This window comes from Macaca thibetana, chromosome 20 (assembly GCF_024542745.1).
Source record: "Macaca thibetana thibetana isolate TM-01 chromosome 20, ASM2454274v1, whole genome shotgun sequence".
NCBI classification, from domain to species: domain Eukaryota; kingdom Metazoa; phylum Chordata; class Mammalia; order Primates; family Cercopithecidae; genus Macaca; species Macaca thibetana.
In genome coordinates, this window is record NC_065597.1 from 46,712,041 (window position 1) to 46,727,519 (window position 15,479).

Sequence of the window (15,479 nt, forward strand, 5' to 3'; positions counted from 1 at the left end):
CCGGGGAGGTATTCTGCAGTAGTCAGAGTCCAAAGATCCTAGAATGTTGTTTGAGCTGGAGCTAAGGACAGGGGATTGAAAAGTCGAGGCGGTGGACCTGGCGCAGGATGAACAAGACTGGGAGACTTCCAGCAGTTTCCTCCTCGACAAGCAGGTCACAAGACAACGTCTGGAGGGCTTCTATCCCCCTTTCTTGTTTCTGCCACCCCCTCCTCCGCGCCTCCGCACTCTCTCTAGTCCCGCCTTCCTGGCCCTCATTCAGCCTGTTTTAGTTTAGAATCGCTGCCCAGTGTTCACTCAAGGCTGCTAACCTCTGCTGTAAGGAATTAAGCTTCCAAGAGCATATCTAAGAAGGAGGGCGGAAGGAAAGGGACCGACTGCCTCCACATGTCAGGTCAGACCATGAAAGAGAAGCCAGGAAGTCCAACAAAACCAGCACTGGTCTTTATTGAGGTGTCAGTGGAGAGTGGCGGGAGCACAGCCTAAGGACATGAAGGTCAGAGTTTCTCAGAGAGGAAGGGCTGGGTCCCTGGGCTAGGAAGAGGGCGGTGGGTGACTCCGGAGCTCATGAGACTTCAGGAAGTCCCTGTACTTGGCCAGGAAAGGGTTGGCCAGAGTGTTCAGCTCTTGCCGAAGCTCCTGCAGAGCCCTGTCTCGTTCTTGGGGCTCCCCTGTCACCTGCTGCCTGTAATAGTTGATGTAGAAGTTCATCCAGTCCTCCACCACAGTCACCATGTCTTCTTCAGAGATGAGAGGATCATTGAAGACCTGGGGGGTTGCGGAGAGGCAGTTGGCAAGGGAGAATGTGGTCAGCAGTGGGATTCAGGAATACCCAGAATAGTGCCACGGCACCAGCTCTCACATCCTCCTGCCTCTGCATTGTATCCCGTGTCTCTCATTGTTTCCAGCAATTCCACCATTACTTCATCAGCTCCAGTTATCCTCTGTTTTCTGCCCTCATCCTCCACTTCCCCAGCACCCCCCAGTCTCCAGGCCAGTCCTTTGAAACGAAAGCCTGAACTCACCTGCTGATTCAGCAGAACGCCGAACTCCTGCCGTCCTGCAGAAATGAGATCCTTATTGGCCTTAAGAAGAGCCATCTGCCTGGGTAGAGAAAAGGGTAGAATTGACATATCCGTTTCCCTCCTCACTGGGTATTTCCCCCAGTCTGCTTCCGCCCCTTAAAAATTCCTCCTGCCCTGCAGGGCCACCTCCTTTCCAAAACCTTTCACATCCTGCTCTGCTCTGAGGTCCCGATTTTCCCAGGTTGGGCTCACCTTCAGGTCTAACAGGGTGTATATGTCTCACCCACACTCTTGAGGGTGCGTGAATCGCTCTGTGCCAAGCTCTAGATGTAGGCAATGAGTCAAATGTCAGCCTAAGATAGAAACGCCCTGCATCTAGGTCCTGAAAGAGGGTGATAGGTCATTCTGGGGAGGAGAAGAAGGGAGAGGCTTCCCTGAAGGTAGAAAGATAACAAGGCCAAAAAAAAAAAAAGATAAATGAGGAAACCCAGGAAACCAAGAATGCAAGAGTCAAACCAGGGACATGTCGTTGCCCTTGGCCCCATATTTAGTATCCAGGCTTGAAATTCTATGGAAATTGACATTTACTGAGCCTTATTACATGACGGAGGCTTTTGTGTAATCACAACGATGTGATGGCAATTATTCTCTCAATTCAGAGATGATGTATTAATAGCAGCTTGCATTACATCTATTCATTTGCGCCAAGCACTGTTTCAAACGTATAAAATATTTATCCTATAAAATTTCTTTTTAGACACATGTTGCAGATAAGCCATCTGTAAGCATGTAGACCGAACTCCACCATGCTGCACTCCACAAGAATGGAGATGAATAGCCGGGCGTGGTGGTGGGTGCCTGTAGTTTCAGCTGCTTGGGAATCTGAGGCACGAGAATCACTTGAACCCAGGAGGCAAAGGTTGCAGTGGGCCAAGATCACGCCACAGCACTCCAACAAGACAAAGGAGATGCATTTGTCTTCTTCACTACCCCGTCAACAGGTATCCAATAAAGCAGAAATACTCTTTTTCTTCTTTTTAAATATTTTTCCTGGTATTTTCCATTTTCAGTAGATGTTTCTCAAATTTCAAAATCACTATATACTAATTTAAATAATTAAAACAATACAAAAACATACACTGAAAAACAATCATTTTTGCCCCCTCCAAAGTAACCAGCATTAAACATGGTATATTTCCTGTCACTTTTTTTTTCCATTCAAAACCCAACATTCATAGGTACCTATACACTCATAAAGTTTTGTTGATTTGCCTTTTTGGTTGTAGCATTTTAAAATCAATATACAGCAAAACTGACTTCCTTTTGGTGTACAATTTATTAATTTTTTTTTTTTTTTTTTTTTTTTTTTTTTTTTTTTTTTTTTTTTGAGAGGGAGTCTCCCTCTGTGGCCCAGGCTGGAGTGCAGTAACGTGATCTCGGCTCACTGCAAACTTTACCTCCCAGGTTCAGGCGATTCTCCTGCCTCAGCCTCCCAAGTAGCTGGGATTACAGGCGTGCACTACCACGCCTAGCTAATTTTTGTATTTTAGTAGAGATGGGGTTTCACCATGTTGGCCAGGCTAGTCTCGAACTCCTGACCTCAAGTGATCCACCCACTTCCCAAAGTGCTGGGATTACAGGTGTGAGCCATTGCATCCGGCCTACAACCGCGGTTAAGATACAGAATGTTTCCATAACCCAAAAACCACTCCTTCATGTTACCCTTTTGTAGCCACCCCTCCCGTCACCCATAACTTCTGGCAACCACTTATCTGTTCATCACTACAGTTAAGTCTTTTTCAGGATGTCATATAAATGGAATCATACAGTCTGTAACCTTTGAGGCTGGCGTTTTTTGGTCAGCATGATGTTCTTGAACTCCATCCAAGTTATTGCAAGTGTCAGTGCACACAGTGCATTGTATGGACGCACTGTAGTTTGTTCATTCAGCCACGGAAGGACATCTAGATTGTTTGCACTTTGGGGCAAGTGTGAATAGAGTTGCTATAAACGTTTGTGTACAGGTTTCCATGTGAACATGTTTTCATTTATATAGGGTGGAAAGTATGTGTTACCAGCCAGACACGGTGGCTCACATCTGTGATCCCAGCACTTTGGGAGGTCAAGGCAGGCGGATCACTTGAGGTCAGGAGTTCGAGACCATCCTAGCCAACATGGCGAAACCCCATCTCTACTAAAAATACAAAAATTAGCCAGACATGGTGGCATGCACCTGTAATCCCAGCTACTAGGGAGGCTGAGGCAGGAGAATCACTTGAACCCAGGAGGCAGAGGCTTCAGTGAGCCAAGATCATGCCACTGAGCTCCAGCCTGGGTGACAGAGTGAGACCTTGTCTCTAAATAAATAAATAACTAAATAAATAAATAAATAAATTTATTATCTTACAGACTTAGAAGTCAGAAATCTAAAATGAGACTCACTAGGCTAAAATTAAGTTGTCCTCTAGGCTGTGTTCCCCTTGGAGTCTCTGGAAAGGAGTTCTTTTTCTTTCCTCTTCTAGTCTATAGAAGAACCCACGTTCTTTCACTCCTGGTCCCTTTCCAGCTTGAAAGTCAGCAGTGACCACTAGGTTCAGTCTTTCTCACATCACACCAGGCCGACTCTCTCCTGCATCCTTTCACTTCTAAATAACGTTTCTTAAATATTTCTTTAAAAATAATTCGTTACCAGGTGGGAAAGATCAAGATTCCAATGCCCTTTCAAAGCTCATTAAGGCAAAGTTTCAATGAAGGCCTCTGGTACCTGCCAGGAAACTCACAGGAGATGGTGCTGCCTCAGATGTCTTAGAAGGCCGTGCTGCCATGAGCACATCTAGCATTGAAGCCACGCACAGTAGCTCATGCCTGTAAGAGGCAGAGACGGGAGGATCGTTTGAGCCTGGGGGTTCAAGACCAGCCTGGACAACATAGTGAGACTCCATCTCTTAAAAAAAGAAAAGAAAGGCCGGGCGCGGTGGCTCAAGCCTGTAATCCCAGTACTTTGGGAGGCCGAGGCGGGTGGATCACGAAGTCAGGAGATCGAGACCATCCTGGCTAACATGGTGAAACCCCGTCTCTACTAAAAATACAAAAAACTAGCCGGGCGCGGTGGCGGGCGCCTGTAGTCCCAGCTACTCGGAGGCTGAGGCAGGAGAATGGCGGGAACCCGGGAGGCGGAGCTTGCAGTGAGCCGAGATCGCGCCACTGCACTCCAGCCTGGGCGACACAGCGAGACTCCGTCTCAAAAAAAAAAAAAAAAAAGAAAAGAAAAGAAAAAACTTCTAATTTTGTTCATTCCTCAAAATTTCCTGGCACAGTTGGAACTAATCCAACTCGCTGGACTATAATGAATTTCAGGGTAACATTAGTGAGATATGAAGAATTGAAGTCTCTTCCCTCAACCCAGTGTCTTGAGAATAGCAGGGGAAACTGATTCCCTCCGAGCATGCTAGATGAGTCAATGAAGGAAGGGTTGAATGTGAGGTTACAAAAACACATTTGCTAAAGAATTGTAGAAAACCAGGATCACAAACTCCTTCTGCAGCAGAAAAATAAAGCACTGCTGATTTACAGAGGAATTCACAACTGGTGAGGTCTCTTAAATTAAGAAACCTAATAGGAACTCCCTCATCGAGGCAGGCTCTGCTTCAGCTGAACAAGAAATTAGCCCAGGGAGGAAAAGGGAACTGTTTGGACTTCCAGGAAGGCCTCTCCTTCCACTGAGAGGACTGCAATGAAGACCTCAACCATCAGGGAAAGAAGAGCCTCCTCCAGAAATCTGATTGGAATTGATGACACAAATTCCACTCTCAGTCAACACAAAACCCTCACTTGCTCGTGGCGGTACCAGGTTAGAGTCAGGGCAAAAAGGTTGTAGATTTCGTGTTACGTGGTTTCCCCTGTGAACGTTTTGGGAGGGAGGTGAGAGCTCAACTGGTTAGGTGGAACCTTGGTCTTATTTCCTGGAGATGTGACGTTTTGGGGACCTGTTCCTGCTGTGACTGGCACAGCAATCAGGACCTGCAGCCACCAGAGTGTCCCAGGGCTGGGGAGGAGACAGGGGCCTTGCACATCTGAAGGTCAGCATCTGGGCAGTGTGGCTACTAGCAAGAGGGAGGAGCTTGCTCTGGATCCATTTGGGAGAGACTTGTCCCTTTCTCCTCTTTTGCCCCACCCCCGGGACGCTTTCCTGTCCCTGACTCCCACTTGACTTTGTTTTCACTGATTGGAACTTAGCTCAGAAAATGGAGGGGGCTGAAGGTATGAGTTATGGGCAGGGGAATTTAAGTTTGGGAATTTAAGTTTGAGGCTCCCTTGATATTGGCACTACCAGCCACACCTGCAGCCACATGAGGGTCCCAGTGCTGGGGCAGGGGGCAGTGAGATTGGCCAGGAACCAGAGTCTCCTGGGGACTCGAAGATACCTGCCCCACACATCCTGAGGGTGCTGAGGGAGACCCAGCCGAGATCAGCTGTACTCCTGGGTAGGCGAGAGCAGGCCCTGGGGGAACCCAGCCCACCCAGGAAGGATGCCCAGAGTGGCTTAGTGTGCACCTCCCACTTCTGCCTCTCCTTTGTCACTGCAAGCAAGACTGGGGGTCAGGAGTTACAGCTGCCAGAGTCCAGAACGGGCCCCTCCTCCCCAGCAATGTGGGTGGGGTCAGGGACCTCAGGTCAAATTCAAGGAAAATCTTCAAGCCACGTGGTGTAGAGCCAAAGCTAAAGAGGCCACCCTAATAATAGACAGCGGCAGCCCCTTACAAACATGCTCAGACTCATAGGATCTCAAAATGCAATTCTCCACAGTAGAAAGGACATCTACCCTAACAGAAGACTGCACTCCTAGAAAAACTGGGGTCATCTGGCCCATTATTTGAAGGTAGACCTGTATGTTCAAATTATGTTCATAGAATAAAATTCATGACATGAACATTTTCTTTGGAAAGAAACATCCCGGAAATGGCTCCTGGAGCCTAAAACATCCTGTGGCACTTCCTTGAGGGCATGTACGTCATGACTGCTAAAATTATGAGGAGAACCGAGTCTTATTTCTCTACTGGTAAATAGAACAAATGGAGACAAGGCCTGGGCAGCCCCATTGTATGTTTCAGGAGGAAAAGTAATGTCAGCTAGGGATTAGACTTTCAGATAATCTTTCCTTTAATGGTCTTCAAATTCTTTCATCCCATCCCTCTAAAGAATCTTTGTGTTCACTCCCACACAAGTTTTGTAGACATTTATTTTTGCCTCATACATTTAAATCATAGCAAAGGCTTTTAACTGTGACAGGATCCAAACACATTTAAACAAACCGCGCATCAGTCTTGTGAATGTGTCCAACACAATGTTAACGGAGTGGTGATTTGGCCCTGACCACTATATATTTTTTTAAAAACCAAACAGGTTCTTCCTTAGCAGCTGGGAGTTTCACAACACTCCTTTTACTTCTCGAACTTGTATTTCTCTTCCACTACCCCCACTTAAGTTGATCCTAAGATAACTCACATGCTTTCATGCTTGTGAGTATTTTGTTCAGTCTCATTCTACTTACTTGCAACTTCTCTCATTCGTTGTGGCTTTCTGTTGGTCTCTCTGTCTCACTCTCTCTCTGTATAGATACATGGATGGATAGCTCTGACACACATATTCAAGAAGAAATTTATATATCTATATATCTATATAGATATATAAACATATATAGACACATATTTAGTAAAATGCAGTTTGCCAAAGTGAATGTTTCAAATTTTAATAAATAGTTATGAAACAGAAATTCCAATTGTATTGGAAATAAATCCTCTGATCAGCTGGAGGCATAGAATTGAGGGAATTGTTGAAGGGTCCCCATTCTGGTGGTCTGGGACGATGCCCCTTGTAAGTCAGGCAGGTGAGGTTGGCAAGCAGGAGAAGGAAGGAAGCGTGAGAAGGGTCTGGGAGCAGGGATTCCCCTGGACACAGTTTCTGGGTCTAGTTGATTTTGAGAATGAGTGAGTATGGACTTCAAAGATCTGGAATTTGATTCTCTCAAACTTCCCAGGACAGCACACCCACTGGAAGGGTTCTTCCTGCTCATCTCAGGACCATGGTGCTCTGACTGCAGGGGTCTCTGAAATACCTGGATTACTAGGAGACAGCGGAATTCTCACTACTGCTTCTGCTTTGGGGAACTCCACCCCACACTGCAGAGCAGAGGAGAGTGAAAAGGTTAGATAACATGGAGTGTCAATTCAGACGTGGTTTGGCCTCATAGATGCCATTCTGCGGCTATCAGGAGCCCCCGCCACACTGAAAACCCTAATCCGAATCAAGGAAACCAAGCTTCAATGGATGTGGGGAGCTGGAGACAGGTGAGATGCAGGGGGATTGTTACCAAAGGCATAATCGGGCATGTGCCACCAACGTCTCTTGTTGTGGACTTGGTTGAGAGTAGACAGCAGTGGTGTAACTGACGGCAGAGCAGACAGATCATCCGGGGTGAGCAGCCACTGTGGACTGAGCTTGACTTGGCTCTTTCTGGGCTCTGGTGAGGGGGATCTCAGTAGGAAACCCCACAAGGGTGGATCCTGGAGACAGCATCCAGGCTGGAGTATTTGGGGGTATGGGGGGCAAACTAAGCTGGGGTTCCCACAGGAGCCAGTTAAGGTGTAGGCTGGGCTGGCAGCTGGATCTGTGAATTGTACAAGGGACCCTGTTTGGTCACTGAAAAGAAAGGCCTCACCCGCTTTGATTTCAAAGTGATTCCCCACCCCTCTTATTTGTAGTATTCAGGGGCATGCTCATGAGGTTGAAGAGTTTGTAAATGTGCTTTGCAAATCATTTGAAACTGACCTTCTTATAGCAACTGTATTTAACATCTAGTATGGAAAATAGGACCTATGAGACACCTTCTTTCCAACCAGAGAAGCGGAGTTGAAGGTCCCCTATTTCGCTTACAAAGTGACAACTGCATGTTTGGAAGGTCAGCCCCATGTGTGACCTATGTAGCTTAGAAAGACTGTAGCATCCTGAGGACAGGACAGCCGTCCCGAAGCTCGCTCTGGGAGTAACTCTGGCTCTGACACTTCATTAGAACTTCCCCTATACTTTGTGAACTTAACATAGTTGTTTTGCCAACCGGAATTTTGAAACTGATGTTTATATACTTAAAAGGTTTTTGCTTGTTTGTTTTGAGACATAGTCTCGCTCTGTCACTCAGGCTGGAGCGCACTGACGCAATCTCAGCTCATGGCAACCTCCACCTCCCAGGTTCAAGCAATTCTCCTGCCTCAGCCTTCTAAGTATCTGGGATTACAGGCACCTGCCACCACGCCCAGCTAATTTTAGTATTTTTAGTAGAGATGGGGTTTCACCATGTTGGCCAGGCTGGTCTCCAGCTCCTGACCTCAAGAGATTCACCCACCTTGGCCTCCCAAAGTGCTGGGATTACAGGCATGAGCCACTGCACCAGGCCTTAAAAAGGTTTCTTTAATCAACCAAAACTTTTAAAATTGACTTGATAAAAATTTTGTGGTGGAAAAAGATGTAGATTAGTATTTAGAAGACCGTTCTGTGCACCTAAACCCTCCTCACTGGACATGGCTGGTTACTATGAACACTGTGAGAATGAAGGACACTATCTCTGTGGCAACAAAACACGTGAGGAGACAAAGGCTCAGCTACATATTTATGGGCTGTGGTCTCCAATGAGACACCCCAAATCGACATTTCTACTTTTGTCACTGCTGTCTTATTGTAATTAAAATTGTAAAATAGTTTCACACATTTTATTCTATCTTAAAATGTGTATTCCACTCATTTCTATTTCTATTCATGAATCAACAGTACACTGTTTTAATTCCCATGTTTTCTTTATTTTGTTTTATTTATAAATATTTATAAAATGTTTATAAAAATAATTTTTTTTTTTCCTATGGAGTCTTGCTTTGTCACCCAGGCTGGATTGCAGTGGCGTGATCTCAGCTCTCTGCCTCCCGGGTGCAAGCGATTCTCCTGCCTCAACCTCCTGAGTAGCTGGGATTACAGGTGCCCGCCAAGACCCGGCTAGTTTTTGTATTTTTGGTAGAGACAGGGTTTCACCATGTTGGCCAGGGTGGTCTCAAACTCTTGACCTCAGGTGATCTACTTGCCTTAGCCTCCCAAAGTGCTGGAATTACAGGCGTGAGCCACCGTGCTGGGTCCCCATGTTTTAATAATATATGACAGGGGAAGTCACTCTTTTTTTTTTCATTTCAAATTGTTCATGGATTTTTTTGTTTACTTTTCATAGCAATGTATTTTTTAAATCTTCAGAACTCAAGTACATGATATTATATTTGGGTCAAACTCAAGATATAAATTTATTCATAGATTATTGACTTCTCAATATTGTTGAACTTTCCTACCCAAACATTTGGTGTCATTATTTTTCATCTGTATAAGTCTATTTTCATGTTTTCCAGAAATCTTTTACACCAATTTCTTACTAAATTTATTAAACATAATTTTCTGTAGAATTCTGCCAATCTTTTTGCATTGATGACCATAGTCACATGACATTCTCATTCATTCTATTAATGTGATTAATTTCATTAATGAATTTCTTAATATTGGATCATACTTCCTTTTATAACATAAAAGGCGATTGATTATGCATTCATATACTGATGCAATAGTTTCTAATACTTAATATTTTACTCTTAAATGTATATGTCACCAGGCACAGTGGTTCATGCCTGTAATCCCAGCACTTTGGGAGGCTGAGGGGGGCAGATCACCTGAGGTCGAGAGTTCAAGACCAACCTGACCAACATGGAGAAACCCCATCTCTAATAAAAATATAAAATTAGCTGGGCGTGGTGGCACATGCCTGTAATCCCAGCTACTCGGGAGGCTGAGGCAGGAGAATCACTTGAACCCAGGAGGCAGAGGTTGCAGTGAGCTGAGATCGTGCCATTGTACTCCAGCCTGGGCAACAAGAGCAAAACTCCGCCTCAAAAAAAAAGAAAAAGTATATGTCCTATTTGTCTATAGTATTCTATATGGCTAAATCTAGGCAAGGTTCTGGTATCACCTTTACATCCCCTTCCTAAAAACTATTTTAGGAAATATTTACCTCTCTATAACTCTTGAGTAGTTTAACTAGCATTAATTTATTGATTACTTTATCGGTAGAATTTCCCTCTCAACCACATAAACTTGGTGCTTGTGTGGGGGGGGAAATTCCTTATTAAATACCTTTGTTTGTTCTATCAATATTGTTCAGTTTAGAGTCTATCTCTATTGAGTTAGATTTTGATAAAACGCATATTCCAAACACACACACACACACACACAAACAGACTTACGTATATATGCAATCTACATGTGCGTATCAACTTGTGTTGAATGACACAGATGTCTCTATTTTGTCAATGTTGAACCTCACATTCTTCCTGGCACTGTAATCTGTTGACAAATCCTTCTCAGGTTACTTGGGTGATCCCATTTGTCTATTTATAATTCAATGATTGCTCATTTAAAGAATTTGGGGAGTAACAGAAAATTAGAGTTTCAGCAAAAACACATCCCAAGAGGCACAGAATCCAGCACCCACCATGCTTCATTGTCATCCCCTTCTGTCTCAGACTCCGCATTTTCTGCTCACTCCAGGACAGCCCCTGTCTGCCTCAAAGGATCATGGAAAAGTAGAGCCTCTCCAGGCACTGTCATCTCTCTGGAGTGCTGCAAGGAAGTTGTCATTGTTTTTGGTCATTGTAACTGGGACAAAGTTTTTCAAAAATATTTTCAATTCCTCATGTGTGTACTGTCATTGCTGCCCCAGGTGAAAGTATAATTACAGTTCTGTGGGGAGGTGAGGTCACAGGATCCCGAGACCATATCTCTGACCTGGCCGCCTCCCTCCACACCCTCACTGGCCTTCCTGACAGTCACTGAGTTCCACAGCCCCGCAGCAGGGAGGCGCCTGGTGGGTGTGTTACATGTTGATCTATGAGAGAGCGCCTGCAAGGGGAGGAAGTGCATCAGGAGGTGGGGGAAATGCTCTAGTGTGGAAAGGGGACTTCACTGGGCCAGAAACTGACCAGTGCCAAGGCCGTGTGGGGAAAAGAAATAATTGCTGGGTCATGGGCTAAATTGTGGAGAGGGAGCAAAGTTCTAAGAACATGAGCCAGTCCCCAACTGTGGCTCATTTGTGTCATTGTTGGTTTTTGAGGCAACAGGCCAAAAATCTGTTGTTTCTTTTTGCTTTGTTTTGTTTTATTTGAGACAGGGTGTGGCCTTGTCACCCAGGGTGCAGAGGGACCATCTCAGCTTACTGCAACCTCCACCTACCAGGTTCAAGGGGTTCTTGTGCCTAACCCGCCTGAGTAGCTGGGATTACAGGCATGCACCAACATGCCTAGCTAATTTTTTTTGTATTTTTCATAGGTTGGTCTCGAACTCCTGACCGCCTGCCTCGGCCTCCCAAAGTGCACCATGCCTGGCCCCCAAAATCTGTTTTTGTTTATCTTTCTTGTCTAAGATCTCCTTACCCATAAATTGGGAATAATGGGTTTTTAAAAAAGTTTTGTAGTTTAAGTTGGAAATTAATCCACTAGTTGTTCTATCAATTCCACAAGAGTCAGAAACATTTCTAGGATAAGTGGAAGCATTTCTACCATTCCTTCATGCCTGTGATAATGTATAAGATGTAGCTGATTAAATTATCTTACTCTTTTTCAAAAGTATTAAATATAGGGCTTTAACCTACTCTGGACATACGAAGTACCTAATGCAGACTGTGATGGGTGGTGACAGGAAACATCTGGTCCCTGAGAATGATGAAAAGACCATATTCTTTCATGAAGCCAGGGGAGGAGCGGTCAAGGAAACGTATCTTGGTGACCTTAGGTTTTCATATGAGAACAAAACTCAGGGACTTCAGTAATTTTCATAAGTAAGTTATTTGGTAATATTTACTCTGTCTTTAGAAATGTTCTAAAGCCATTCTTTGGCTCAATACTCAGTAACACTTAATTCAGTGAATAATTTTCCCTACCTCGAGTTTTCCTTTTACATAATATACTTATGTTTTAATATATATAACAATTCTGACATTGAAATACTTTTTTTTTTTTTTTTTTTTTTTTTGAGATGAAGTCTTGCTCTGTCACCCAGGCTGGAGTGCAGTGGCATGATCTCGGCTCACTGCAGCCTCTGCCTCCCGGGTCAAGTGATTCTCCTGCCTCAGCCTTCCAAGTAGCTGGGACCACAGGCGTGCGCACCACCACGCCTAGCTAATTTTTTCATTTTTAGTAGAGATGGAGTTTCACCATGTTGGGCAGGCTGGTCTCGAACTCCTAACCTCGGGGGATCCACCTGCCTCGACCACCCAGAGTGCTGGGATTACAGACATGAGCCACCGTACCCAGCCTGCCCATCTCTATTTTTTAAAAAATAAAAATTTATTCTTTCCACAAATAGGTATTTGGACCCTACTTCGTGCTAGGCACTGATACAAAGCCCTGGAAATAGATTAGTGCTCCTGGATCTTATGATCATTAGGGGAAGCGACAAGATGAGTGGCAGGGGTGAGGTTCGAGAGATGGGGCAGGGACAGATCTGCAGAGCTTTGTTTGCTCTGACAAAAAGTTCGGGTTTTATTTTCAAGTATGAAGAAAAGCCATTGAAGGGTTTGGAGGAGAATGTTGCAATCTCCTTCCATAAAAGTAATGAGAAGCCACTGTGAGGTGTTTTTGTTGTTGTTTTTGAGACAGAGTCAAGTTCTGTCGCCCAGGCTAGAGTGCAGTGGGACAATTTGGCTCACAGCAACCTCTGCCCCCCAGGTTCAAGCGATTCTCCTGCCTCAGCCTCCCAAGTAGCTGGGATGACAGGCTAGTGCCACCACGCCCGGCTAATTTTTCTATGTTCAGTAGAGATGGGGTTTCACCATGTTGGCCAGGCTGGACTCAAACTCCTGACCTCAAGTGATCCACTCACCTCGGCCTCTCAAAGTGTGGGGATTACAAGCGTGAGCCACTGTGCCCAGCCCACTGAGAGGTTGTAAACCAGGAAGTTGGAAGCTGTGTGGAGAGGGACTGCAGGAGGCAGTAATGGAAGAGGGGAAATCAACTAGGGGAAAGTCAAGGGGCTGAGAGCTTGGAGTATTCTGCCCCGTGCTTGATATACCGGTGATCTTTGAAAACACGGGTTTGAACTGGGCAGGTCCACTTATAATGTGGATTTCTTTCAACCAAATACAGATCAAAAATACAATAATGGCTGGAAGTGGTAGCATGCACCTGTAATTCCAGCTACTCAGGAGGTGAGATGGTAGGATCACTTGAGCCCAGGAGGTCAAGGCTGCAGTGAGCCATGATCACACCCCTGCACCCAGCCTGGGTGACAGAGTGAAACACTATCTCCAGAAAGAAGAAAGGAAGAAGGGAGGAAGGGAGGAAGGGAGGGAAGGAGGAAGGAAAGGAAGAAGGAAGGGAAGGGGGAAAGGAAGGAAGGGAGGGAGGGAGGAAAGGAAAAGAAGGGAGGGAGGGAGGGAGGGGAGAACAGAGCAAGAAGAAAAGAAAGGATACCAACATTTTTACTTATTCAGTTAAATAACAAAAGGAAAAGGAAAGAAAGAAAATACAGCAGGCCAGATGCAGTGGCTCACACCTATAATCTCAGGACTTTGGGAGGCCAAGGCGAGTGGATCATGTGAGGTCAGGAGTTTGAGACCAGCCTAACCAACATGGTGAAACTCGGTCTGTACTAAAAATACAAAAATTAGCCAGGCATGGTGGTACATGCCCGTAATCCTAGCTACTTGGGAGGCTGAGGTAGGAGAATCACTTGAACTCAGGAGGCAGAGGTTGCAGTGAGCCGAGATTTTGCCACTGCTCACCAGCCTGGGCAACAAGAGCGAAACTCTGTCTTAAAAATTAAAAAAAGCAAATACAGTAACGGAGGGATGCAAAAGCCACATATATGCAGAGCCAACAGCAAGATGAGTGTGTGCAGGTTTTAGTATACTCCAGGGTCCGGGAACCAATTCCCCAACTATAACAAGAGACAACTGTACTGTCAAATGATAGGATTTAGGTGCAGGCCCTCAAGAGACCTCATGAGGTAGAGAAATGTTACAGGCCGAAAGAATGAGGGTCATGATCAACTCAGTATACCACTGGAGGCTATATGAGTAAACAACAAACGGTTTCTTATAAATGCAGAATGTTGGCAAACTGACAAACTGCATCTGCCACCCAGAAGGAACGCTGAGGGCAGTCATGCCCCAAGCACAGTGTTTCTTGCAAATTAGGTACATCTGAAGCCTGTTAATAATAATATGAACCTGTTATCAGTTAAGCAGCCAACTGATCATTACCTCCTCCTCCCTGCTCTTGCTACCCAATAAATACGAAGGGCTGTGGAAGCTCAAGGGCTGCTCACTAGAAGCAGGGAGCTCTCTTCTTCTTCCCCGGGACCCTTCCTTTAAAACAGTTTCTTTTTCTTTAAGTTTTCATTTTCTACCTTCATCCCTTCATTCAGTCTTGTAATGAGGGTCTCAAGGAGTAGTGGCAGTAACTGCTGTAATGACGGTCTCAAATAGTAACAATAGTAACTGTCATAGTGATGTTCTCAAGTAGTAACAGTAGTACAGTAGTAACTGTCATAACTGTCATAGTGAAGGTCTCAAGTAGTAACAGTAGTAATATCGTAGTGAAGGTCTCAAGTAGTAACAGTACTAACTGTTGTAATGATGGTCTCAAGTAGTGACGGTGGCTTTCAGCCCCAGAGAAAGGGGAACTATCACTCATCCCTTTGTCAAGCCACCTATCTGCACACTCGGGTCACAGGGAAGTGTATGATGGGGTCCTTGCCCTCAGGCACTTACAGTCCACTTGGGAAGACAGTACATCGATACCTAACAAAAGCAAATGCAAACTGGCTCCAGACAGCATAGGCTAAGGGCTAAGTAAATGCTACAACAAACAGGGCTGTCATGGTCTCTGAGTAGGGAGAGGTCAAGGTGGACAACGGTGATCAGTAGAGCTGCGGTGGGTTCATAATTAATGTGACCGTATATTCCCGTTTGCCCGAAACAGCTCCACTGCAGACCTGTTTTCCCAACACAATTATTACCAGTGCTTCCTTTAATGACCCTCTCAAAAGTCCTGGTTTGCACAATAAATTATATAGTGACACTAGTCATGAAGGCCACCTGCCTCACATGGAGCCAAACGCCTCACATTTGAACACTTGATATTATCTGCAAATAAGAACCAACACTTAAACAGTATGTACTATGTGCTAAATACTTTAAGAGTTTTGCACATACGATATGACTTTTTTTTTTTTTTTTTTTTTTTTTTTTTTTTGGCGACAGAGTCTTGTTCTGTTGCCCAGGCTGCAGTGCAGTGGTGCAATCTCGGCTCACTGCAACCTCCGCCTCCCAGGTTCAAGCAATTCTCCTGCCTCAGCCTCCCGAGTAGCTGGAACTAC

General features: G+C 45.1%; 2 protein-coding genes across 4 annotated transcripts in view; one reads left to right on the forward strand and one right to left on the reverse strand.

Annotated features, from left to right (window-relative positions):
* Window positions 1–15,479, forward strand: part of VKORC1 (vitamin K epoxide reductase complex subunit 1) — a 502,856-nt gene that overhangs the window by 37,280 nt on the left and 450,097 nt on the right. The window lies entirely within an intron of this gene.
* On the reverse strand, window positions 423–1,388 carry AHSP (alpha hemoglobin stabilizing protein). 3 transcript variants are annotated; one of them, XM_050773588.1, is made up of 3 exons: window positions 1,278–1,388; window positions 1,026–1,104; window positions 423–768 (listed from the first exon to the last, which is right to left on the reverse strand). In XM_050773588.1, exons 2-3 carry the CDS (start codon window positions 1,098–1,100, stop codon window positions 535–537), a joined length of 309 nt encoding a protein of 102 aa, XP_050629545.1. In that variant the 5' UTR covers window positions 1,101–1,104; window positions 1,278–1,388; the 3' UTR covers window positions 423–534. The 3 variants fall into 3 exon arrangements, with proteins under 3 accessions (XP_050629545.1, XP_050629546.1, XP_050629547.1); XM_050773589.1 differs by having other exon boundaries at window positions 1,026–1,100; window positions 1,278–1,367; XM_050773590.1 differs by having other exon boundaries at window positions 1,226–1,307.